Source organism: Bactrocera dorsalis, chromosome 4 (assembly GCF_023373825.1).
Source record: "Bactrocera dorsalis isolate Fly_Bdor chromosome 4, ASM2337382v1, whole genome shotgun sequence".
In the NCBI taxonomy this organism is placed as follows: Eukaryota; Metazoa; Arthropoda; class Insecta; order Diptera; family Tephritidae; genus Bactrocera; species Bactrocera dorsalis.
The window spans coordinates 65,010,388-65,035,279 of NC_064306.1; the positions used below are offsets into that span (position 1 = coordinate 65,010,388).

The window sequence follows — 24,892 nt, forward strand, 5'->3', positions numbered from 1 at the left end:
CCAACAACTTTTGTTTCAACTTGTCAAAAATTAAAACCCTTTCTGAGCACCTACCAAATAATGATTGTTCATCGAAATAGAGTATTTAAAGTCCGACTTTCTTATAATTGATTGCATATACCTTTACTGGGAGAAAAAACACTCAAAAGGCCGCACACGAATTTTCAAAATATATAATTTAGAATTTTGTACCTTTATAGCATCTAAGAGTATAAGAGTATAATACAAACTCTAATATATAAATTTAAAATTAAGGACGATATGATTTTGATCCCTCGTAGTGGCCATGTTTGTTTAAGGAAAAATCATCTTCTCAGTTCAGACCCATTTCTGGCTTAATAGCTTCGTCAAGTAACAAAATTGTCGCTGTTGGAGCATCATCTGCATTGACATAACCTAGCGATCTCATTCGTTGGATTTTAAACGCTTAACTATATCCATAATGCCGTAGAGTTCGCTTTTCTATCTTCTTCGATATTCGCCGCTTACACGAACGACACCAAAGGCTTTGCGGGAAAAGTTCCCTCGAATGTTCCATTACAGTTTCATCGCTTCTTTATTTATGCCATGAGATGATTTATTAGAAATTAGAATAAGTTAATCAGTACAGGTCACTAGTCACTAAAATACTTGCATATATAGTATTTTTATCTAGGACAGAATTTAGGGAGAAAAGCTTAATTGTCGTGAATATTTTTAATTACTAGCTGAAATTTTTTTAAAGCGTGATTTTCACACTATTTTCCCTACTTTTGAATGTATTTTACTATAGACTGAATCGCTGCGAAATATGGATTTTGAGTCATTGATTATAGAAAATTTCCATGATCGTGTAAGTCTAATGCAAATAAGGACCTTCCTTATCCACCTTAAGATGACCTTTCTTTAATAGCTGATCTAATATTATGGCTAAGATTAGCTAAATTATTCATAAAAATAAAAGTTATGCATCTAAATGTTAAGAATTTATTAAAGATATTTAAGGTGAAAGAAAAATTTGTATTCAATTCTGCTCCAAAGTTTGGTTTTGAAGCTTTTATGTTGTTTCCTGTATTAACTGTAGCGCGAATTAAGAAGAGACACAAACAAAAAATGTGCTTTTATTGCTTCGCTGAAATCATTTTGTACCTGTGAGAGACATAGTATGTATATTCCAGTGAACTTAGATTATAAATCTATATTGTCTATACATACATATGTAAATGTTTAAAGCCACTGTAAATAAAAGTTCGCAAAAGCTTTGTAACGGACAGTTTCATCGGCACTGTGAAAAGTTGCTTACAAATTGCAAATAAACACAAAATGTGAGAGTAATTAATAAATGAGAAAAGGGAACATTGACAAATACTTTTAAAATAAATAAAAACTATTAGAAAATACATAATAAAGCACAGAATAAAATCAAATTTTTTCCGAGTAAGTATCCGATTGTCACGCCATACATAGTTCTACTAGTTCTTAGTAATGCTAGATGGAGGCTCAGTTAAATTTGAGTTGAAGTATTCGTCATACAGGATGTCAACGGCTTAAGTGGACTTTAAGAGTGACTTACATTTAATTTTAAGTATTAATCTAATCCATTGAACTGCGAATCTCCAAGATGGTTAAGACAAGTTCTATATATTGCTGGATAGAGGCATGAGAAGTGTTCTAGCGTTCCTACTTCTTTGCACTTTCGGCATGGTTCGTAGTTATTTATGCCAATACAGCGGGCATGTGATGTCAGTAAGTTGTGACCAGTCTTCAGGGCAGGCCAACAACCGTCCTACAATCCTTTCGAGACTGTGTTAATAGAAGTTATGCAAGTTTTCCTTCGGCGCTCTTACAAATGATCTTGGGGATTCTGCATGTACTTAAATCATTCTATCTCGCTCTAATCCGTCTGTCATCCCTTTCGAAAACTTCATTGTACATTGTTTCATATTTTTATAGTTGTTCGGTAGCCAGACGGATGGCACTCTTCAGCTATTTCGTTTTCCGGACTTCCTTTGTGACCTAGTGCCCTGCATAAATGCAGCCGCTAGTTCTTTGCTTCTAAGGCTAAAGCAATGCTACGAGTATGTGCGATACTGTGCAGGTAATGAATGAAGAAATAGTAAAATATTACTTCTTGCAAAACGGGACCTTTCCCCCCAAAAAAAATGTTTTTTTTCGAAAAAACTAACATCTTAAATTTGAAATAAATTGTCTGTAAACTTCAAAACGATCACTCCAGCTATTTTTATTTTTTGGAGAATTCGTTAGTAGATCATTTTAGATACCAATAAATGTAAATACTATTTAAAATGCAACCCTGTTGTTTCTAACGGGTAATTTTTTCAATAGCCTCTTTTGGCATTTCAATTATGGTCAACACAATCGGCCTACTGAGCGTACGTTTCGTAACACCATCCCCCATCTTGAGACCAACCATTCATTATTGAATATTCGACCGAATAGACCAGTACGCAATGAAGAAATATAGCAGCCATAGCTGACAGTGTATACGAGACTTGGATTGACGTATAAAACGCTCTGGCGCATTTAAGTCGAGATCTTAATTGAAAGCGTACAGCTGGCAAAAATTGACCTTTCCAAGCCGCATCACTTCGCCCTTTGAGCTCGTGAAAAGTCCCAGAAGATCCGACGTTTCGAGTCAAATTTTGTTCAGTGTTGATGCGCATTTATGGCTCATTGGATATGTAAATAGGTAGAATTGTCGCATTTGGGACGGAGAGCAATCTGAAGAGATTCAAGAGCTGCTATTCGATACAGAAAAAACAACGGTGTGGTTTGTGAGCCGGTGGAATCATAATTCTTCAAAATTACGCCGGTAAGAAAGTAACCGTAAGTGGCAACCGTTATCGCGCCATGATAATCGACTATTTCTGGCTGAAATTGAAGCTCGTGATCTCGGCGACATTCGGTTTCAACAAGACGACGGCACTTCCTACACATCACATCAATTAATGGATTTATTGAGGGAAACTTCGGTAAGCAGTTAATTTCACGTTTTGGGCCGGTCGATTGGTAACCAAGATCGTGTGATATAACATCGTTTAAACTTTTTCCTGTTGGAATATGTAAAGTCTAAAGTCTATGCGGATGATCCCGTTTCGATTCAGGCCTTGGAGCAAAACATCGCGCGTGTCATTCGCCAGTTACTAGTCGAAATGCTCGAACGAGATATCGAAGTGGACTCAACGAATAAACCATCTGAGACGTAGTCGCGGCCAACATTTGAAAGAGATAATCTTCAAAAAATAAATGCCAAATAATGTTCTTTCGAATGATAATAAATATTTCCTATTAAATTTGCAGCTTTTGTGCTTTTTTATTTAAAAAAAGTGGCAACCTTGAAATGAATTACTCTATACCTATCACCTTTATGAATATGAAAACAGTGTGGAAAACTTGCAAATCTTCGTATAACAAGTCAGATGCTTTAACATTGTATACATTTATTGCATTCAAATGACATACGAGTACATAAAGTATATAAGTAGTGTTATATAATATACCTTAAGACTATAAACAAATGGAAAATTTACAAAATACACTTTTTGCAAAATCGTATGAAAGAGAAATATATAAATATATATACCTGAACATATATTATGTAATATATGCATAACGGTACACTGCATACATATGTATATAAGTGTTTAGGTAATATTTGAGTACATATATCTTATAAGTAGACGCATCTATGTCCATATATATGTATGTATGTATGTAAGTATGCCACTACAGTTGCATTATTGTCAGTTTATTTGTCGGTTTTAAAGCTGGAAGTAGACACTTTTCATAAATATTAATAAACAAATTTGTATCAAAAGCTTTAATTCGTAAGTCAATGGCACTGCGGTCTGTTGCTAACTACTAGAAAAATTTAATTTAGTATATTTGACAAAAAAAAATTATCGTAAACAAAAAATATTTATTTCGCGCTTAAAGCTAGAACCCTAACATATACATAAGATTAATTTAATTAATATTTGGTATGGTTTCTGCGATGGTGCTTCAAGTGGCACGTGAGCCTACAACCACGGCCTCACGGCGCCATTTTCGCATTTTCTTTTAGTTTTTGGTAAATACTACACTTTTATTTGGTTAAACAAAACGAAACTCGAAATTCGTGCTTTGAAGTTATCCTATGTTAGAGAAAGGCACACGCATTGTCAGTATTTATATTTGTAGACCAGCTGCTCTGGCAGGCGCCACGATCATTCCGTGCGCTGTATGATCAGCTCGATCTTGTCGCCGGCGGCCGCGATCAAAGGCACTGTCAGGCAGCAATCAAAGTCCTGTGTCTTCATCTCATTCACCTACATTACATTAATACACATTAATTACAACAAAAAATAGTAAAAAAGTTCACAATCCGCAGTACACACCTGCATAATTCTGTCGAACGGTTTTAGCACGCCACTCAAGTCCGCCGGTCCGCCGGAACGTATGCGATTAATGAACACACCACGCTCGTACAAACCATCCGACACGGAAAATCCATAGTCATCGTATACTTTGTCCTTCTTCAAGGTCACATGGAATACACGATGCTTGCCGCCGTCCTTGCCACTGGCCGACGCAGCGTCCGTTTGCGATGAAGGACTGCGCGGCCGTCGTTGTACTTTCGCGTAAATGGCTTGTGGTTGTGGCATGTTGACACCCTCCAAATTGCCACCAGCCATAATGCTGGCGATCTCGTGTGCGCGCAGTATCTTCAGATCCACAGTTTCGCCGAGATTTTGTAGTATATTGGTGGCCTGCGAGAGTGGCATGCCTTGCACCGAATCCTCATTGATGGCCAACAGCTGATCGCCAACATGTATTTGGCCGTGTTTGTGCGCAATGCCGCCTAGAAAATGTCAATGCGTTAATGTAAAGTTTCGGGAGAACTAAAGTCATTAGTTACTTACCTTCCACAATGCCACTGATCGTTATGGGTTTGCTAATGTCCTCACTGCCGGCGAGCGTTATGCCTAACAAGCCACCTTTCGGCTCCAAACGCACAGTGAAGATGATCTGGTGCAGACTGCTGCCACTGCTTTTGCTGCTGGAGCTGGCCGCGGAACCGTACACTTTGTTCTCCATTGGTGGGGGTAGTAAGGCGCTGCAATCGGCGCTAGTGGGAGAAAGGGATACATAATAAAAGAGAATATAAATTGTAAGAGACATTTAACCCAGCTTCGAACTATTAACTCTAGCGCACAAAAAATAAGTTCTAACTTAGTCTATAAGTAGAAGGACAGCAATAGCTAGGAAGCTGAAGACAGACCGCCTCATGGCGACCAAAATCGCTACTGTGATAAGCATGGTCAAGTGTCTGTACACTTGAGTGGGTCAAGAGGGTGCTACGCGAGAGCGACGACGAAACTATGCCAGCGGTCAAACAACAAAGGTCTTCCTGAAGGGGAAGGCTCCATTGTAGAAAGACTGCGAGCTGCGCCAATCTTTAGCGAAATCGCTAAAACGCTGGCATAATAGAGCTAGGCGTGTTCGACCGCAGCAGGGAGGATGCAGCTTCCCGCTAGGAATGTAAGAGAGTGACGGCGGCTATCTCCTGAGTCCTTCTAAAGCTAATTAGAGGAAATCCTGGGCCATTCCCAAGGTAACACTGGATGACTCCATGAGCTTCATAAGCTCAATAGGTGTGCCGATAATCAGCTGTCTTATATATGGAGACAGTCTCTCGGGTGGAGAAGGTTTGAAAAAGAGTCTGATTGGAAGCTGTGGATAAAGTGGACCTTCCGCTTGGCCCTAGGGCTCACGTTTGGCTGCCAGCTGACCCTTCCTCTCCGAGTGAGATTGAGGAAGTACTGCAATCTGTCACTACCCACTGATGATTAGAGGGTAATAAGGATAAACGGGTTAAACTTTTATTCTTTTTTAGTAACTGAAATTATTTCCTGAAAGAGATCTATGCCAAAAACTATAATTTATCGATCTTTGGTAAGAAAACGTGAGTGTCGTTTAGGAACTTAGTAAGCTAAACTATTTCTACAACTCACCTCGCATAGCGATCCAAATCGTAGCCGGTAAAATCTTGATAATTTGTGTCCTCATTGTCCGGCAGCTCCGTGGTCAAACTCTGTGTATTCTGCGCTGCAAACGAGCGACCCATCGCCGACGTATTGGCACTCCAAGTATTGCAGGGATGTGGATGATGGCGCATTTGCACCGACTGCAGACTGCAGCCATCGTCAATGCCGGCGGTATTGTGGTAAAAATCTGATTGTGGCGTCGCCGACTTCAAAGACAAGCAATCATTGAACTTGGACGTGACGTAGGCGGCGGTGCTGTACAAATCATGTTCACTCGGACTGGCCGGACAATTGCTATAAATGGGATTTGGCATTTTCTGCTGAGCATCAAACAAGAAGTCCGGCAACATAACACGCTTCACGGTAAGTGTAGTGAAATCCATAGCTGATGGACTCTCCTTCAGCAGGGAGTCGACATTATAATGCTGCACGGGATGATTATCCACCGCCAAAAGTATATCGCCGCCACGTAGTGAGCCCGTACGATGCGCCGGACTACCGGGTTTCACATCGGAAATAACAAAACCACCATGACTAGAACCATTTACGCTAATACCCAAACCGGATTTGCCAGCACGCAACAATTTCACATTGTACACACCGCTCGACGGCACCACCGAATCGGCCATATCGATTTCGATCTCCAATTCCAACCAATTAGCGGCCGCTGATTGTGTTGACTTCCCCGACTGCAACGTACGATTCTCGCCCAACAACTGGCGCATTGTCTGCACATCCAAATTGTACATTTTATTGATGGCCACAATGCGATCGCCCTTCTGTATCGAGCCGCTGCGATCGGCCACCGAATCGGCCAACACTTGCGCAATGGTCACGGCGCGTCCGCAAGCGGTCGTCAGCCCGAGCACAATGCCAGAACCTTGACTACAGTCCAATAGCACGGGAAACGTTTCGGACCGACAAATACCAATAGCGCTGGGATGATGCAGTGTGCCCACCCCCACGCCCATACCGCCAACGCCAGTCGTTGAAGCGCTGCTGTTAACACCATTGCTGCTGCCACTGGCGCTGCTGCCGCCGCTGACATTGCTCGCTGTGCCGCTATTGCTGCCCGTGCTGCCGCCACCATTGCAACTGCTCGCCGCGCCACAGCCTCCAACTCCAGCACCGCCGCCGCCGCTGCCTGCACCACCTCCATCTAGGGGCAGCGAACTTTTCCGCACGAAGCGCTGTCGCTGCCGTGACTTGCGTGACTCCAGCGTACTAAAACCATACTTGGGACTGCCGAGCGTGGTGTGACCTAAAAGCGCAAATGTGTGGAAAATATGTGGAAAATGTATAAAACGTGAAATATTGAATATTGTTAACAGACGCGCATCCCCGAGTGTGTGTGTGTGTGCTTGTGCGTTGAAGAGTGCATTTGATTGAGGGGGCACGATGAGTTGTGAGTTCTATGGCAGTTGAGTGAAAGTTCTTTTCAGTTCATTTCCAAGCAACAAGCTTGCTGCCCCGCGACGCTATTTTTAGCGACCCCATCAATATTGTTTAATGGAAATTAAGTGCTCACTCACACGCGCTCACGTTTATGGGACTTTAAAGATTTGCAGGCAGGCCTTTTAGCTTTTTACGCATTTCACTTCACTTTGGGGAAGATTTCAACCAAACTTGACACATATATACACATGCATATACATACATACATACCTACATAAAAACATACATACATATTCACATACATACATACACCTTCTAGGGTATACATGCACATTCTGGAGTTGTATCGAAAAAGCTGCGCGTTCTCGTAATTCCTTATCCAATAAATATTTCAATAAAAGCGGAAAAACAAATCTCTTCCTTGTAATAATGTGTGAGAGTATGTGTTTATGCTTGTATGTGTGCAATGAATTTATTTGAGTTGTTAAACATATTTCTACGACGATTTTATGTTGTTCTATCAAATCCCTACAACTCAAAGGGTTAGCTGCAGATACACTTAAACACAAACTTATATATTTACACACATACATACATGCATACATCGTTGACACATACATACACATACATATAAATACATGCATAGAAATATACATACATCCAATCATGTATTCCTTTGACACCTTTAAATGCCCTTACAATATCTCTCGATTTGTTCTATGCGACCTTTCCCTAAAAGTTTAAGTTGTTTTTCAATATCTGTCTCTTAAAAATATTTTATATTTCACAAGATTTATGGCATTCTTCTGCGAAAATCATGTATTTGGTATATCATAAGTTTATTTTGTAAGGTATTATTTGCTATAGACCATAAGCATATTCATGAAACAATCTTCAGGAATTTTGAAGTACGAGAAATACTAGACACATTTGCAGACAAATTTAAAGATTCGGCATCTCTTTAAATTTGTCTGCAATTTGGGTGAATACAAAGAGCTTGACAAGCTGGCTGACAGGGGTAGCGCTCGAAAATTCTACGAAAATATGCGGCGACTAACAGAAGGTTTCAAGACCGGAGCATACTCTTGTAGAAATTGATTGCAATTTAAGTGTGCTCTGGCCAATACACAAAAAGAGAGACCCCACAATCTGCGCCAACTACCGTGAGATAAGCCTCCTCAACATCGCATAAAAGGTTTTATTAAGCGTACTGAGTGAAAGAATGAAGCCCACCATCAACAGTCTAATCGGACCTTATCAGTGTGGCTTAAGACCTGGAAAGTCTTGCAAAAGACCCGCACAAAAGGATCGACTCGCTCTTTGTCTGAATTTGAATTTGATATCCCCGCAAAACTAACACGGCTGTGTAAACTGACGTTGAGCAATACCAAAAGCTCCTTCAGGATCGGGAAGGACCTCTCCGAGCTGTTCGATACCCAACGAGGTTTCAAACAAGGCGGCTCCCTATCGTTCGACTCCTTCAATCTACTGCTGTAGGAAATAATTCAAGTGACAGAACTAAATAGCGAAGTTACAATGTTAGCCGCAAGATCCGCGCCGTTAGTTCTGCTTTCTCCAGACTGAAAAAGAAAGCGAAGCAAATAGGTCTGATGGTGAACGAGAGCAAGACGAAATATCTCCTGTCATCAAACAAACAGTTGTCGGACTCGCGGCTAGGCTCCCACGTCACTGTTGACAGTCATAACTTCGAAGTCGTAGATAATTTCATCTATCTTGAAACCAGTATTAACACCAACAACAACGTCAGCCTCGAAATCCAACGTGGAACAAAACCAAACTAGAAAAATGACTCATTATTCCTGTTCTGCTATATAGTACAGAGGCATGGACGATGAGAAAGGTTCTGCGAAAGATTTATGGTCCTTTGCGCGTTGGCAACGGCGAATATCGCATTCGATGGAACGATGAGCTATATGAGATATACGACGACTTTGACATAGTTCAGCGAATTAAAAGACAGCGGCTGCGCTGGCTAGGTTATATCGTATGTATGGACAAAAACACTCCAGTTCTGAAAGTATTCGACGCAGTACCCGCCCTCCTCCGACTCCATTGGAAAGACAAGGTGCAGAAGGACCTGGCTTGGCTTAAGGGCAGTCTTAGTCAACTAGCAAAATGCATTTCTTGTGAAATATAATTTACCCCGGGAATCTAGTTACAATATCCGAGTGTTTTTTTGTCACAATATATGATCGAGAGTTAGAGAGTAGGCTGAAAGCGCAGAAGAAAATTAGTTTGTACTAAGGTTATTATAACTTGTAGCACTTTGTTAGAAGGCCACGTCTATACCGATGTTTGAAAAGTGGTAGCTGATCCTGAATGAGGTTCTTCGATGGAAGAGACTGAAGTATATACCGTTAAATTAAAAAATGCATTAGCAGTGAACAATGAAAAGGCCGAGGACCGACAGAAGACAGTCCTCATCAATGCCACCTGTGACACTTCAGAGGCAAAATAACTTCCAAAAACACAAAATTGTCACGATGTTTGTAGCAACCAAAAGGAAACTTTGGAGACACTATATGGGGTATACAGTTGAACTTCCCAAACTCGAATCACCATAATCTACAAAAAATAAACTTCGAAATTTGGCTTCCATTGCCAATTCAAGAGTTCGAGTTATGGAAAACTTCGAGTTATGGAAGTTCAACTGTATATAAATAATCAGTGTGAGCTGAGTCGATTTAGCTATGCCAGTACGACGGTTTATATATATATAGCTTTTGAGATATCGATGAAACTTCGTACCCATCCTTTACTCACAAAGAAGCTACTCATTTGTCGGAATGACCGATATCGGACTACTATAAAATACAGCTACCATACAAATTGAACGATTGAAACAAAGTGTTTGTATGAAAAAACTTTTTTATTTGACGAGATATCTTTACGAAATTTTGTATGGCTCATAGCCTTAGACAACACTAAATTATCTGAAGAAATTTTTCAGATCGGACCACTATAGCATATAGCTGCCATACAAGCTGAACGATTAAAATCATGGTTTTGGACAGAAAACGTTTTAATTATCAGCATTGCTTACAAAATATGGTATGGAATATTGTCCAAGACATGCTACAATATACGAATATATTGTTCATATCGAAATGCCACACCATATAGGACCTGCCATACAAACTGAGCGATCAAAGTCAAGATAAAGATATTTGTATATCCTTTTTCGCTATAAGAAATGCACATGTGAAGGGTATTATCGTTATATATATTATAATTATATATTTTATATATTTAAGTGTCGGTAGTATTTCTTTTTTACTTCCGGAATTATCTAACAAAACCTCTCATTAAAGCCTGATATTACTCATACGCCGTGTATACCAACCTATTGTATACTTTTACGTGCTACGGCACATAACTTCAACAGTAAATATAATTCTACATTCAGAAAAAATAAACAACCATAATTTTGCAAGTCATAAATACATACACACATATTCCAAGCAAATAAAATTGCGCTCATTGCGGTACATCGCATGCGAATTGTGGTTCCAATAACGCATAATCTCCAAATTACCAGCCAGTATACAACCAATTGGCGGCCGCCATAAAACATAAAGTAATATGAAAACGCTAAAAAAGCGTGGATAAACACGCAAACAGCGATGGCGCCCACATCAAAACGATCTGCGCCGCAGATCTGTAAAGCGAAGTGTTGGCGGAGCCACTGTCAGCCGCAATTTGACTTATGTCAATATGAATTTGTGACATTTGGCGATCATAAAATAACACACAGACACATACGTACATACATACATACACATTTATAAAAACAAATTGGCTTGCGTAGGGAATCGTAAATACAGTGGTACATGTAGCCATGCAGCAACGCGCGGATTAAGTTCTTAGCGTTGTTGCTTTGTGAAAACTCCATTAAATCGGTGAGACACACTTCGAGTGTGACAAGCGGCACTGTGGCATAAAGCCATTTGCTATTTTTAAGTTTTTATTTCAAAACACATTTCTTTTGATCAAACGAGATATGCAACAACAAATGTTGGTGTTGTTGTTTTTGATTAAGGGACTTTATTAAATTTTATTACATTTCCGTGTGCCATTTAGAAATTAAAAACATAAATTTACCGTAATTATTGCGTTGATAATCTGTTGTTACTTCGTGAACGTTCGTTTGCTTAATTCGATTTTTTTATTGCGGAAAACTCTTAGTGGAGATGGCAGTGTTTTTTGGTGTTTTTTTTTTTTTTGTGGGAACTTCGCCCAAGGGAAGTTGAGTTGGAGTGTTCTTTCTAGGTTTTTCAAAATATTTCACAATTGTGATAGATAGAGGATAGAGGGAGAAAGGAAAAAGTGAGAAAAAAGATGTGTGAAAGAGATAAAGGGAGATCATTGGCTTTTAAACCTATTCGTTTTGAATCATTTTGGCGGGTCTTAAAACTTGCACATCAGAATTCAAAACTGCAAAAGTGGTTAGGCGCTGAAACAAGAAAGTAAAAGGCGTTTTTGCAAAATTTTTGGAAATTAGAAAGAATCTCCCTCGTTTACTACCAGACCCATTTACTTCGCTCCTTAGTTAAACGTGGAGAAAGCATCGGCGTACGCCAGCAGTTGTACACTCTTGTAGAAGATTGTATCTACTCTATTTAGCTCCAAGTCGCCTTGTCTGAAACCTCGTTTGGTATCGAACGGCTCGGAAAGATCCTTCCCGATCCTGACGGAAGATGGAGCCATATGTAGAAGTTAACGAAAGTAAGGAAAGAGTGCCACTCACTTGGAGGTGGACAGAAACGAATCCTTTATATATGGCTCTAGCAGCTCACGACTTCCGACCAAGACTTCCGACTTAGACCAAGTATCCTCTGGGTAGACAACAAGCAACCGTTTGAAGGCGATCTAAGGTAAGAAGGCGAAACATCTCCACGCTAGGTTTGTGCGCTGGGTTTGGCGACTACCAACGAAAATAAGAAAACAGCTTCGCACGAGACAATCCCCTTTTGATGACAGTAAGTGGAAAGGCTAGGGTATTTTCTAATTTTCTGGGATAAGAAAGTTTATAAAAATGCATCTAATGTCAATCTAAAATTTAAAGTGTAAATGTTTCAAATCTGCCGCTATAACCCCGTAACCCTTCACTCAAGAGGAACTCACTTTTTGATCGCACATCACTTAGGCGCCAGCCAACGCACGTTACCGCAAAATATTGTCAACAGACGTGCAACATTGCACCAGCAACATGACAATGCCATTGTTACTTGTCACACGACATGCAAATGTCGCATAAATCAAAAGCTTGCAACACTTTGTTTTTGTAATTAGTCAAAAACACGCAGCGAAGAACGGTGCATTTGTAAATTTTGGACAAAATTCCAGCGCCGAAACTCACTATTCTAGAATGCGAAACGTTGTAGGTACAACAACAACACGATTATATGTCAACAAATCGGCTGCGCTCAGCTGTCAACGCGACGCTGACAAGCGGCGGCAAAAAGAAAAAAACAACAACTTCAAAATGTAGAAGTGAACATTTTCGTTGAGAGAATTCACAAGTCGCAGACACAACACACATCCATGCACTGCTTCGCCCAAGCACTGTCTCTAACGGTATATACCATATTCGTATGACATGTGTGAACGTACCTCTTCGCGTCAACGCGTGCGCCGGCATAATTTGCATCTGTGTGTAGCCGCGTCCCGTGTTCGCATCCAACATTGTCATCACCTCGTCCGGACTGTAGGCTGAGTTCTCGATTATGGTGTCGTCGATGGAGAGCACTTGATCACCCACAGACAAGGCGCCACATCTGCAATGGAAAACAGAGCTTTATTTGCATATTAGCTGGAGGAAAGTCATATTGTAAAATAGTGAAGATTTAAGAGAAAGGGTTTGAGATGTGATGAACAAACAGCTGTTGGTAGTATGAAGAAATAACGGTTAATAATATCAAAGTCTCTTTAGATACCATATTTGATTAAAAAAATATCTTTTAGCTGCCCTGCTTCCAAGAGCCTTTGGTGTAATTTGAATAGATATCCTGTGAGTTAAACTTTTTCTCAGCGATCACAGAAGACAAAGAAAAACTTTGCCACTTCAAATAAAAAGGAATCCAAGATGATCTTGTTCGAGGACAATATTGAGAATTTCATCATGAAATGAGATAAACCTTGAACTGTTCGTAGTTCGTTGAAAGGTTGGGACATATCCAGTGTCAGGTATAACCAATATTTTGGATCGCATGTTATTAAAAGTTGTTTGCTTGTTGAATAAAAGACTCCGCTGAATATGAAAAAAATCGACAATAATCCTTGATTCCTTGAGTATGACCCTGAACGAAAGTTTAGCTCCCTGAACGATTTTTCGCCGGAGCATGCGCGTGATCAGAATTGTATAATGAACGAAATCTTCTGGGGTGTGGATACACGGGCTCATTCCATGGAGCATACTTCAGAGCAGGTCTGCTATTAGCCGACTGTCAGGACAAAAAGACAGCCACCTGGCTAGCGGAGATCGCTCCGAAGCTGGAGGGTTTCGCAAGGTCCAGTCCTGTGTTTGAAGAAAGGTGAAGAGATACCGCTACTGCGTAGCATGACGGTATTTCTTCGCCGGAGCATCAAAAACCAAAATGAGGACTTAAGTACCTCGGCGTGGAAGGTAGTCATCCGACAGCAGGGGTTTCGGTTGAACTTCTGTCTATAATAGCAAGGATCACACTACCGCAATGATAGACTTCCTAACTGGATATTGTCCGATTGGACACAGTGAGACTAAAGATTCTGAAGGACCCAACTTGTTAAAGTAGTTATGCAGAAGATGAGGTGGAAGCATCAAGACACTAATCTCTCCACTGTCCAGCTTTCGTTAGGCTAAGGTTTAAGCATCTCGGTTGTCATACATTTTACGAACCCGGCGAATTGGCTGGAATTGGTATTAGCCGTGTTAATAAATTTGTTGCAGACTCTAGGCGGTTTTGTTGATATATATTGGTCTTTTTGATCTATACCTAGGAGTCTGGGCATCACAACAGCCAAGCATCTCTGGCAGTTCATGTGGGATTAGTCGTATATTCAAGAGAAATCAACCTATTTACCTGAATTATCCTTAGTAATTCTAACTCTTGCCAATAGGTGCTACTACTACTAGTGTTGGGGACTATCGAATAAAAACAATCAAGTTATTCGATAGTTCAGCAATTTTCATTCATTCGATAGTTTTCAAGAAATCACTCATTACTATTTTTTCGTTCATTCGAATTTTTTCGTTCATACCAATTTTTCGTTCAAAACGAATATTTTGTTCGATACTAATTTTTCGTTCATTATTATTTTTTCGTTCATTCGAATTTTTTCGTTCATACCAATATTTCGTTCAAAACGAATATTTTGTTCGCTACTAATTTTTCGTTCATTACTATTTTTTTTATTCATTAGTATTTTTTCGCTATTGAATGATTTTTCGAATGAATGATTTTATGGAAGTAGATTTCTAGCAAAGATTTTTTGTACGAATTCATTTATTCCATTTCAAGTAAATGGTCTAATATTCAGCAAATGTACGAATAATGCTTAAATTGCGTGTATTTCAAAATTATGTTGAATGATTTATGTTGAATTATGTGTGATAATGGAAATTAAATTGAATGCATGTATGAGTGGTAGAAGTTAATAGATGCTTAAAATAGATTTAAGTGAAAAGTATTAATAATAATAAATATAGACTTATAAAGCGATAATGTAGGAGGCATCGCCAAATTAATAAGATGACTAAAGTAGATTCATATGGTCATCGGTATTTGGCAAGATTAAATGACAGTTTCTAGTCGGTTTGATAAAATCCAATGGCTTTGAATTAAGTAGGTTGGCAACTTGGTTATGTATTGCGATTCGAAATTGTAGCTATGTATACATTCACTTAACCGTTTTAACTGTTGGTATTATTTGCAGCATCAATAGTAAAACATTTGAATTGGGTCATACATTCATACAGCGGAACCAAAGGACTGCTACAGCGCCAGTAATAGAATTACCCGCTGATAAAAGTAAATTATCTCTTTGGACTCTACTTGACCAAAAAGTAGCGGAAGCAAAAACTATTTGTTACAACGCCCCTAGTGGTAATGCACATATTTCTTTGGAACAATATCTTAGACAAAATTTCGTTGAGAGACATCAAAACCCTTTAAACTATTGGGACAGCAAAAAGGCCACTTTTCCAGAACTCTACGAGCTTTCCAAAAAATATTTATGTATACCTGCTACTTCAGTTCCTTCCGAAAGGGTTTTTTCTAAAGCTGGGCAAATAATAAATGATAGAAGAAATAGACTTAAAGGTGAAAAGCTAGATCAAATAATATTTTTAAATAGCAATTTTAATATATAATTAATATTTTTTTGCGTTCTTCTGATATTTATATTTATATTTATTTTATATGATATTGAATATCTTTTCTGTGTTTTACTATTTTTAATTTTTTATTAAAATATTGAATTAAATTAAACCTTTGTATTGGTTTAATTAAAAATGAATAAAATTCCAGTACTTTTTTGTTGTTTGAAGAGTACGCCTTTGCTTAGTTATTGAATTTGATTAAATAAATGAATGAATGAATGAACGAAAAAATTCATTCGATAGTCAAAATCATTCACTCATTAACAATCGATAGTTGAAATCACTCGATAGTTCCCAACACTAACTACTACTACATTTTCATTGACAGCCACTGACTTTTGTCATTAACTACGGATAAATATACATAATCAACATCAATATGCGATCCGCTTCCACTTTTACAAAGATACCTAAAATTACTATTGTTAGGAGCCCCACTTGTTTATTATTTAGAAGGAAAATCTTTCCCCACTACACCATGCAATCACTCACCTGTCCGCAATACTCGCTGGCATTATGCTCGCTATATAAACACCCGCCGCACTGACCTCGTCGATTTTCGTATGATCCATATGACTAGTCGCCGGATAGTTGCACAACACCAGACCCAATTTATCATTCATCGGACGCTCGATTTCAATCAGCAGCGGTCCCATTGAAAACTCAACACTCTGCACGACGGACACATCATATTCGACAGTGAGATTTGTATAACCGGAAACGTGGCCGCCACACTTGATGATCTGTTGTGCCTCAGCCAATGTCTTGCCAATCAGTGAAAGCTACAAAGAACATTAGAGCAAAACAGAAAACAAACTAAAATAAAAACTTTCACGAGAGCAGGTGGAAATTGTCAAGCGCAACGCACGAACGACAGCCACTACACGACGCGCACTCAACATTTGCCACTATTAATATATCTTAAACATATATATTTTTTTTTTGTTTCATGAAAAACTCACATTATCCACACGCAGCAGCCGATCGCCCGGTTTGATGCGTCCGGTCTTGTAGACGGGTCCATGCGGTCGAACGTGCGTGACGATCAATGGAAAATCGCCGCCACCGCGCAACGTCAGCCCCAAACAGCCGCTCTCACGTTCCACAGTGATCTGCGCCAATTTCGATGTGACGCACAAGCTATTCTGGGAGACTGCAGTGTGCCGAAGAATCGCAACGTATTCAATTCGTAATCCACATAAACAAAGTATTGTAGCTCAGTGCCAGACAACAACAAGTGTGTTCGGTTGGTGCAAGGCAAGGCGTTGAGATTACATTCAATTCCGTTCACAAGTGTTGGCACATCGGTGGCCATTGTTGGTGATTCCGGTGTCGATTGATTTGATTCGACAGTCGATCAGAAGCGGTGGAAATTCCATTAAAGACATGTGACGACAGATCGGATAGAAGATCGCGCGAAACGAAATGTAGCGTTGTGGCGTTCATCAAGGAATTGCGCAGAGTTTCATTGTTGGAGTGAAGTTGGAAAAAAAAGAATACAAAAACAATGAGTTTAAAAAAACTTATATTTCATATTTATGGGTATTGTATTTTTAAGATTTTGTGATTTTACACTTTTTACATATGATCTATGACTAGCGAATCAGTTCGACCTGTTTTTATGTCTTCGATAACCTCAAAATTTTTTGATATTGCGTCATCTTACAACACTTTAAGGGAACCTTTGTCGAGTGGTCTACAATACATCATCTTTCCTCACAATACTCTCAAGGTTGTTTGTTCCTTTTTCGAACTAAAACCAACTGTACCTTCTAGGCACTATCCGATCACATTCATAAGGCAAGATGGAACTTTTTACCGGATGCTAGCTGCATCAGCTATTTGGAAGAAGATGAGTTAGAATCATCTCAGCACTTCCTTCTCAAATATCCCGCCTTTGCCAAATCAAACGTAAAACAGCTCGGATCTCATACTTTCAGGCATCCAGTTAAAAAACCAGAAAGAGAATTAAACCACCTAAATTGATATGTGACAGCTTTAGGGCGCTTTGCCGTTAAGTTGGTATCCCTCTACAGGAGATTTTCATCTGGCTTTACAAAGGAAACGTACATAACATCCGCAGTGTGTTCTCACATCATGCTGAGGGATCAGCCATTAAACCTAACCTAACTCGAAAAGCAGTTTATAAAGCGAAGGGCCTATAAACCTTCGGCTGGCTAGATTAATACTTTGTGGAAAATAAACTTTACTAAGGGTCGTCTACTAATACCGCGAATTCTATCCCAAATTGAATTTGAAATTGACCTATAATCTTCGAGAGCTTCCTATAGTATAATAGATATATCTTATCCTGGTATCTTTTGAATGTGTTAGATACTTCTACATCTTTCGAGATTTTCATAAAACTGGATTCTTAAAAATGGAAGTGCAATTAACTACTTTAGTTATGAGACGATCTCATCATACCACAAAGTTCCTACAGTAGTTGCCATCTGATCCTCACCAAAGTAATGTTTGAAGTCAAAGAGTTAAACAGATACGAAAAAATGTAATTTAGCTAATCTGGTTTGTGGAAGTTTGATTCAGCCTTCTTGGAAATCTTTTGCAACTCTATAAGTTCTCGCATTGATCCAGCGAATCGAAAAATGAGCCTAAAGCTTAGCAGTTCAAAAGTGAACGATTAGAAATCGGGCAATCTTCCAGGATCTTATTATCAAGCGAGATATTTTACAAGTTATACTTCACATACCTATTTATACTTCAGTTATCCCTAACAGTATTGGATCTTATAACATAAATGAATCTAAGTAAGTACATATTCAGAAACTGCAGATGTCCAAGCCTTGGACGAAATCTAATGACAATAAAACGCTTGATTTTTTCCCCTTGTAAATAATGCTGTCTTAGTTTATCTTTATATCAATAAAAATTATTGCATAATATATTTTCAAATTGTTTATTTGTCTATGAATTGTCTCACTGTCATTATATATTAAATGTCTAATTCAAAAAAACCTCGAAGTCAGGTCGATTTTGGCCTTCAGTCTATATTTAAAAAAAAAAATTAGTCAATAATCTAGCACAAACATGAGCATGTCAAACAAGTGCTCTCTAGATCTCAGCGCTCAACTAAGAGTTAATGTTTTTATACAAATGTTGCCAGCAACATGTTGCTAAACTTTAGTCAATCACCCAACAAAAATAAAAATCAATTAAGTGCCGTCTAGACCTCAGCGCTCAACTAAGAGTTAATGTTTTTATACAAATGTTGCCAGCAACATGTTGCATAGCTGTTGAGTTGTCAAACTATACACTTGCAGAGTGCCACGTTATGCAGCGTACTTGAGCTGCTCATCATTATTTACATTTACAGGTTGAAACAATAACAAAATATTGAAAAATATTAAAACAACACAATACTCACTGTATTCGGGCAGCGAATATTCGATTTCCACCACCGCGGGTATGTTGCGCGCATCGCCGGCCGCATCCCCCGAACCAGAGCTGTTGTTTCCAGCACCCGTGGAGCCGTCGCAAACGCCGCACAGCATGCTCATGACGTGTTGATTGCTCAGCCCAATTGTGGAGATGCCGTCGACTTGATGAATACGATCGCCGGGCGCTAGAAAGTCCGCAGCGTGACCCAGTGGACTGAGCGCGCCGATAACAGGTGGATACGATAGGTCGTTACGTTCTACACACACACACACACCCACGGCCACGTGTGAATGCAATTGATGTCGAGGCGTTTTCAATGAATGAAACGTCGTTGTGTGCACATGCAATGGAAAAAAAGAAAGAATATGGGAGAAAATGATAAATAAATAAATAAACAAAATTGCCAATTAGACGGTGAAGCCGTAAAGAAACGCTGCAATTTGTGGTGGAATCATTAGAAACGCACCGATGCACTGATTGAGGCGAATTGTGGGCAGCCGATTGTACTTAAGAGGCGTGTATGTGTGTGTAAGTACATGTACATGTGTGCGTGTATATGTTTAGGCTGTTGTGTCTGTTTATTTATTTAGCAGACAAGTGTTGCATTTTTATTGCTTACACACAAACACACACACACACAGAGCAATATAAAAATATATGCGAAAAAAAAGGAAAAGAAGTCTGTTGTGGCGGCCTGATCGCTATAAAAATGCACCGTTAGCTATAAAATATAGGCACATAGTTGTTACTTTTGTTGTTGTTACAATTTTAGCCATTTTTAATGAATGCCTTGAAGTGTTCAATAGTTGAGCCTATAAAATGCCGCGCACCTTTATTACCGCTTCAAAGTATATGCATACAGACATATATACATATGTATATAGTGCATATGTACATACATACATATATGTATATATGAAAATATATTTATGTATCTTTGTTAATGTGTCCTCTCTTTGGTCATACAACTCAAGCACCGCCGCATGTCTATTACGTGTGACACCTTTCGCTGCGTGGCTGTGAAATTTGATTATATTTGTGCGTAGCGAAATAAATTTTCATTTCCTCCTGCCACAAATCAAGTCATTCATGCGACCGAAACGACGTAGCCAAATGGCTGAGTGCCAAAAAGTCGTATACAAAAGTGTACACATACATATTCATGCGTACATATGTATGTATGTATGTGTAGGTATATAAAAATACTTACAAGAAAATTACGAGCATACAAAAAACCCTTTTCCGAGGTAAAAGTTGCTCGAAAAAAATTAAAAAGTAGAACTCTTTTCTAATTTTTACAATTTTCCATTTATTTCCCTATCAAAAAACTGCTATCTTAGCAATTCAAATATCCTTGTTGTCAAATAATATAAATAAATAGCTCCAACTTCATTTAGATCTCTTAAGGCTGAATGCATCACTGAGCAATATTACCAAGCTGGTTGAGTAATATTTATTCGCACTAGAATTTAAAGGACACACCTAGTTTGAAATTGGGCAAAAAAAAAATATTTTCTTATATTGAAACAAAAAAGCACCCAGAAATTATAAATAAAACGCAAAATATTTAATTATTCCTAAATATTTATATTATTGCCTTTAAAAGGATCCCCACCTGATGTGATACACTTAACTAATCACTTTTCCGGTTCTCGAAACACTTTTCATAAGCATTTTTTCTGATGGTCTTCAGCTCCTTCAACAAATTTCTTTTATCTCTTCGATCGACTGAAAAGGGTTCCAAAGAGTAGCAATTTCAGTTTGAGAAACAAGAAAAAATCACACGGTGTCAAATCTGGTGAAAAGGTGGGTTGATGGCTGGTATTTATTACGTTTTTGGCTTTAAATTCAGTCAGAATTGTGGCTCGATGTAATGGAATTGTTCTTTCACAATTCCGGCCACTTTCGACGGATATTCTCATGCAAATATCACAAATACCAAATAGAACTCTTTTATTGATCAGCTGTTCCTCCGGAAAAAGTTCATGATGCACCAAAACCGCGGATATCGAAAAAAAACGATGAGCATCACCTTGATTTTTAGCGGCATTGACGTGGTTTTTTGGTTTCGGCTCGCTTTTTTCCCCTCTATTCCGATGATTGCTGACTTTTTGCATGCTAATCTCATAAAGCAATATCTTATCGGCAATTATAATGCTCTCCACGAATATGGGATCGGAATTGACGCGATCACGCACGTCCAAAGTGATCTGTTTACGGTACTCTTTTTGAAAAAAATTAGCTTTATCGAAACAAGTCGAGCAATAACGCGTTTTATACTCAAAATATCCACCAAAATCATTCGAACGGACACGCGAGCTCTCCTGTCATCTATCTAACACTAACCTTATGATTTTCAAGCACCATATCCTTCACTTTTTTAATATTTTCATCAGTTGGAAAGGTCACTCAGAACGAGGAATGTCTTCAACGATCTCTCGACCGTCTTTGAAGACCTTGTACCACTCGTAGGATTGTGCTTTTTCAACATTCGCACCGATTCAAAAAATTTAGTATCAAAAAATTGGTGCAACGTAGGAACCGCTTAATCTCAAATCGAGGCAATACATCCTATCTTAAATGAAAGGAAAATGTTGACATATTACACGCAATAAGCTTCGAATTGCTTCTCCATCCGCTGTATTCGCCTAATGTTAGAAGACTTTACCTTTTTCTCTTAGACCTCAAAATAATGACCGTGGGAAAGTAGGATACTAAGATCTATTTCTGAAGAAACGACAAATCGTGCAACAAAATAGGTATCGAAAACTTGGAATGTAACTATATTCTACCCGAATAGTAACTTATTGAACAATACAATCAAATTTTGCCAAAAACAAATAAATATATAATTTTTTCAAAACAATTTAGCCCACCTGGTATAAAACCTAAAAAACAGTATACTTCTGCCTTGCTGTTTTTCATTATATACCAAAAATGTGGTCTCCAGGAAAAATTTTATACTCGAAAGCATGATTTTCTGCCACGAAACATATACCACTCTTTTTTGAGGTGCTCCATTTGTAACAAATGTTCCACTCCCAGTCCGAAATGTGTCTCAGAAATATTTTTCGAGTAGATTCTCCACGAATTTTTGCTTTTATAAGCAATACTTGTCGGGAGCGGTGGCATTTCTACGTGACTCCATTAGATTCATTGGTGAACATACATATGTTTGGGCTCTTAAAGATTACTAGTATGAAGTTGTTCAGTTAAACCAAAGACAACCGAGTATGGAAAAACCACGTTAACAGTAAGAACCGGCTTATTTTTTTCTCCCTCTCCTTTTCTCTCTCTCTCTCTGTCTCTTTGATTATACCACTGCATATGATTTATTTGCTCTTTTTCTCTCTCCATCTCTATTTTATACCAGTCGAAAATATTTATACCAGTTGCTTGTTCGATTCGCTACTCTCCAAAAATTGACAAAACTATCCACCGATCGGCTATGAATATGTATTTGGATAAATTGTATGGTATATACATACATACACTTTGTTGACAAGAAAACGAATTATTAACCTCCCTTTCTCTTTATTTACATACAGCTGCGAGCATTGAAATAGTAGTGGGTGTTAGAGCTTTACATATCTGTGAGTTATGTAACATGCCAAACAATTTTAACATCCATTGAAATGCGAAAGTGGATCATATTTACCAGGCTATGTTTACCACTAAAAATATTTAGATTTGAATACGTACAATATATGTTTATTTACAAAGATGTGTTTATGTATGAAAATTGTTGGGAGCAGTAAAATAGTAGTAAAGTACTATTTTTTTTTTAAATACTGGAGGATTTTTGCAAGTTTCGTCTATAGGAGATCTTAGTACTTGGTAGCATGGCCATGATTTTTGATAACAGCAATACATCGCTTCTTCAGAGAATCTACGAGACTGAGGCATCTTTTTAGTGGTATGCTCTGCCATGATTGCTGCACTACGGTCCACAACTCGTTGTTGTTTTTGGATTCATCCTTCCACACGGCTTTCTTGACTTCTGCCCAACGGTTTTCAATAGGATTGAGGTTAGGGGATTGAGCTGGCCTATCCATGTCCTCAATTCCATTGACCCGAAACCACTCCTTTGCCACCCTACTGGTGTGCTTCGGACCATTATCCTGCTGAAATATCCTTTTCAGCGGAATGTTTTCTTCAGTAAATAGTATCATAAAAATATGCTGCATTATATCCACTATAAGTATTGGATATTATGCCAGTAATCTTATAAATTGGGACTACACAAAAAAATTTGGCCTGTAATATAAACAACCCAAACCAGGGTATTCAAACCGCCATGCTTCAAAGTTTTTGTGCAGAATCTGGGGTCGAACTCTGTATTAGGGAAGCGTCTTAGATACTGACAGGACCCTTTACCGCCGTATAGAATAACTTTCGACACGTCTGTCCACAAGATGCTACGCCATTTCTCAATCGGCCAATTTAAGTGGTCTTTGATGAATTTAAGACGTCTTGCTACATGATTTTTTTTTAATAACGGTACTTTTCGAGGACTGCGGACATATAAATTATGTTCATGTAGAAGTCTTCTCACTGTATGAACACCGCAGGCCAGGTTAAGTTCATTCCGAATCTCCATAGCTGACATTCTAGGTCGAGTCTTGGCACATCTTACAACTATTCGTGTAAAATTCTCAGAAATAATCCATCTTGCGCCGCATCGTATTTCATTTATAAATAATTGCATTGCGAATCGTTGTGGCTTAACACCCTACAAGTCTTTCCACTCCCTTGTAGGATTTACCGTTGTTTATGACAGATTGAATCCATTCTCGTTTTTCTTCACTACAGGGCTTCCCCCGGCCCAATAAAAGGGACAAAGTCATATTTGTTTTGCTTTTTGCATTGAATAATATATAAAAAAAATTGGGAAACTTACTTTTTGTGTGATAAATTTAAAATTTTTTTTAGTAAAAATGATCTGTTTGTAATCAGCTCACCGTTCACTACTATTCTATTGCTCGCTCATAAAAACAGATATCCCAATAAAATTGGCTCTAAAAAAGTAACGGTAAGTGTTGCACACTTATTTTTGTGAATAACAGGACCGTTATACTTCAGAGAATATAACTAATATAATGATCGAAGGCAATATCATAAAATAAACAAAATTTAAAGCAAAACTCTCTTGGCCAATAGGCACTACTATTTCAATGCTCGCAACTGTATGTAAGTATGTACGAGTATTGAGCAAAATGCAGATCACCGCAGCGTTAGCCAAAATTTGTAATGTTTGAGACAGTTTCTTTTTTATAGCCAAGATGTATATACTTACACATATATAAAATATATGTACATATTCATCCAATAGCGATATAAATAATATAAAAGTATGTACATATGTAATTGCCGCAACTGCTTCCCCGCCATATCAATTACTTTGCCTAAGCAATCGGCATATTCACACATACACCTACACTTACAAGCATTTATCCGTTGTAGCAACAATAATAAACCAAATGATGACAACAACAAGAACAACATATAAAAGTAGTCCAAAGTTGTCATTGTCGCATAGCAGGAAATTTGGCTGTACGCCTCCATTATTTCCCCACCGCCTCTGCTGGCCTTCTTTATTACACGCTGTCGAACATATGCAAATACTCGCAAGCTATTTTCCTTTTGCTGTTAATGTTTTTCTTTCGGCCTTTTCGCTTGTTTTTATTTTTAC

General features: G+C 38.5%; 1 protein-coding gene across 2 annotated transcripts in view; it reads right to left on the minus strand.

The window, feature by feature from the left end:
• Positions 1-3,393: 3,393 nt before the first annotated feature.
• LOC105225191 (glutamate receptor-interacting protein 1) overlaps positions 3,394-24,892 on the minus strand; it is a 67,026-nt gene continuing 45,527 nt past the window's right edge. For both annotated transcript variants that reach the window (XM_049456395.1, XM_049456394.1), the window contains exons 4-11: positions 19,187-19,456; positions 16,764-16,954; positions 16,294-16,583; positions 13,056-13,219; positions 5,994-7,287; positions 4,902-5,107; positions 4,377-4,840; positions 3,394-4,307 (exon numbers count right to left, since the gene is read on the minus strand). In XM_049456395.1, coding sequence (XP_049312352.1) covers positions 4,206-4,307; positions 4,377-4,840; positions 4,902-5,107; positions 5,994-7,287; positions 13,056-13,219; positions 16,294-16,583; positions 16,764-16,954; positions 19,187-19,456 — 2,981 coding nt within the window. In that variant the 3' untranslated portion in view covers positions 3,394-4,205. The remainder of the gene's footprint in view (positions 4,308-4,376; positions 4,841-4,901; positions 5,108-5,993; positions 7,288-13,055; positions 13,220-16,293; positions 16,584-16,763; positions 16,955-19,186; positions 19,457-24,892) is intronic.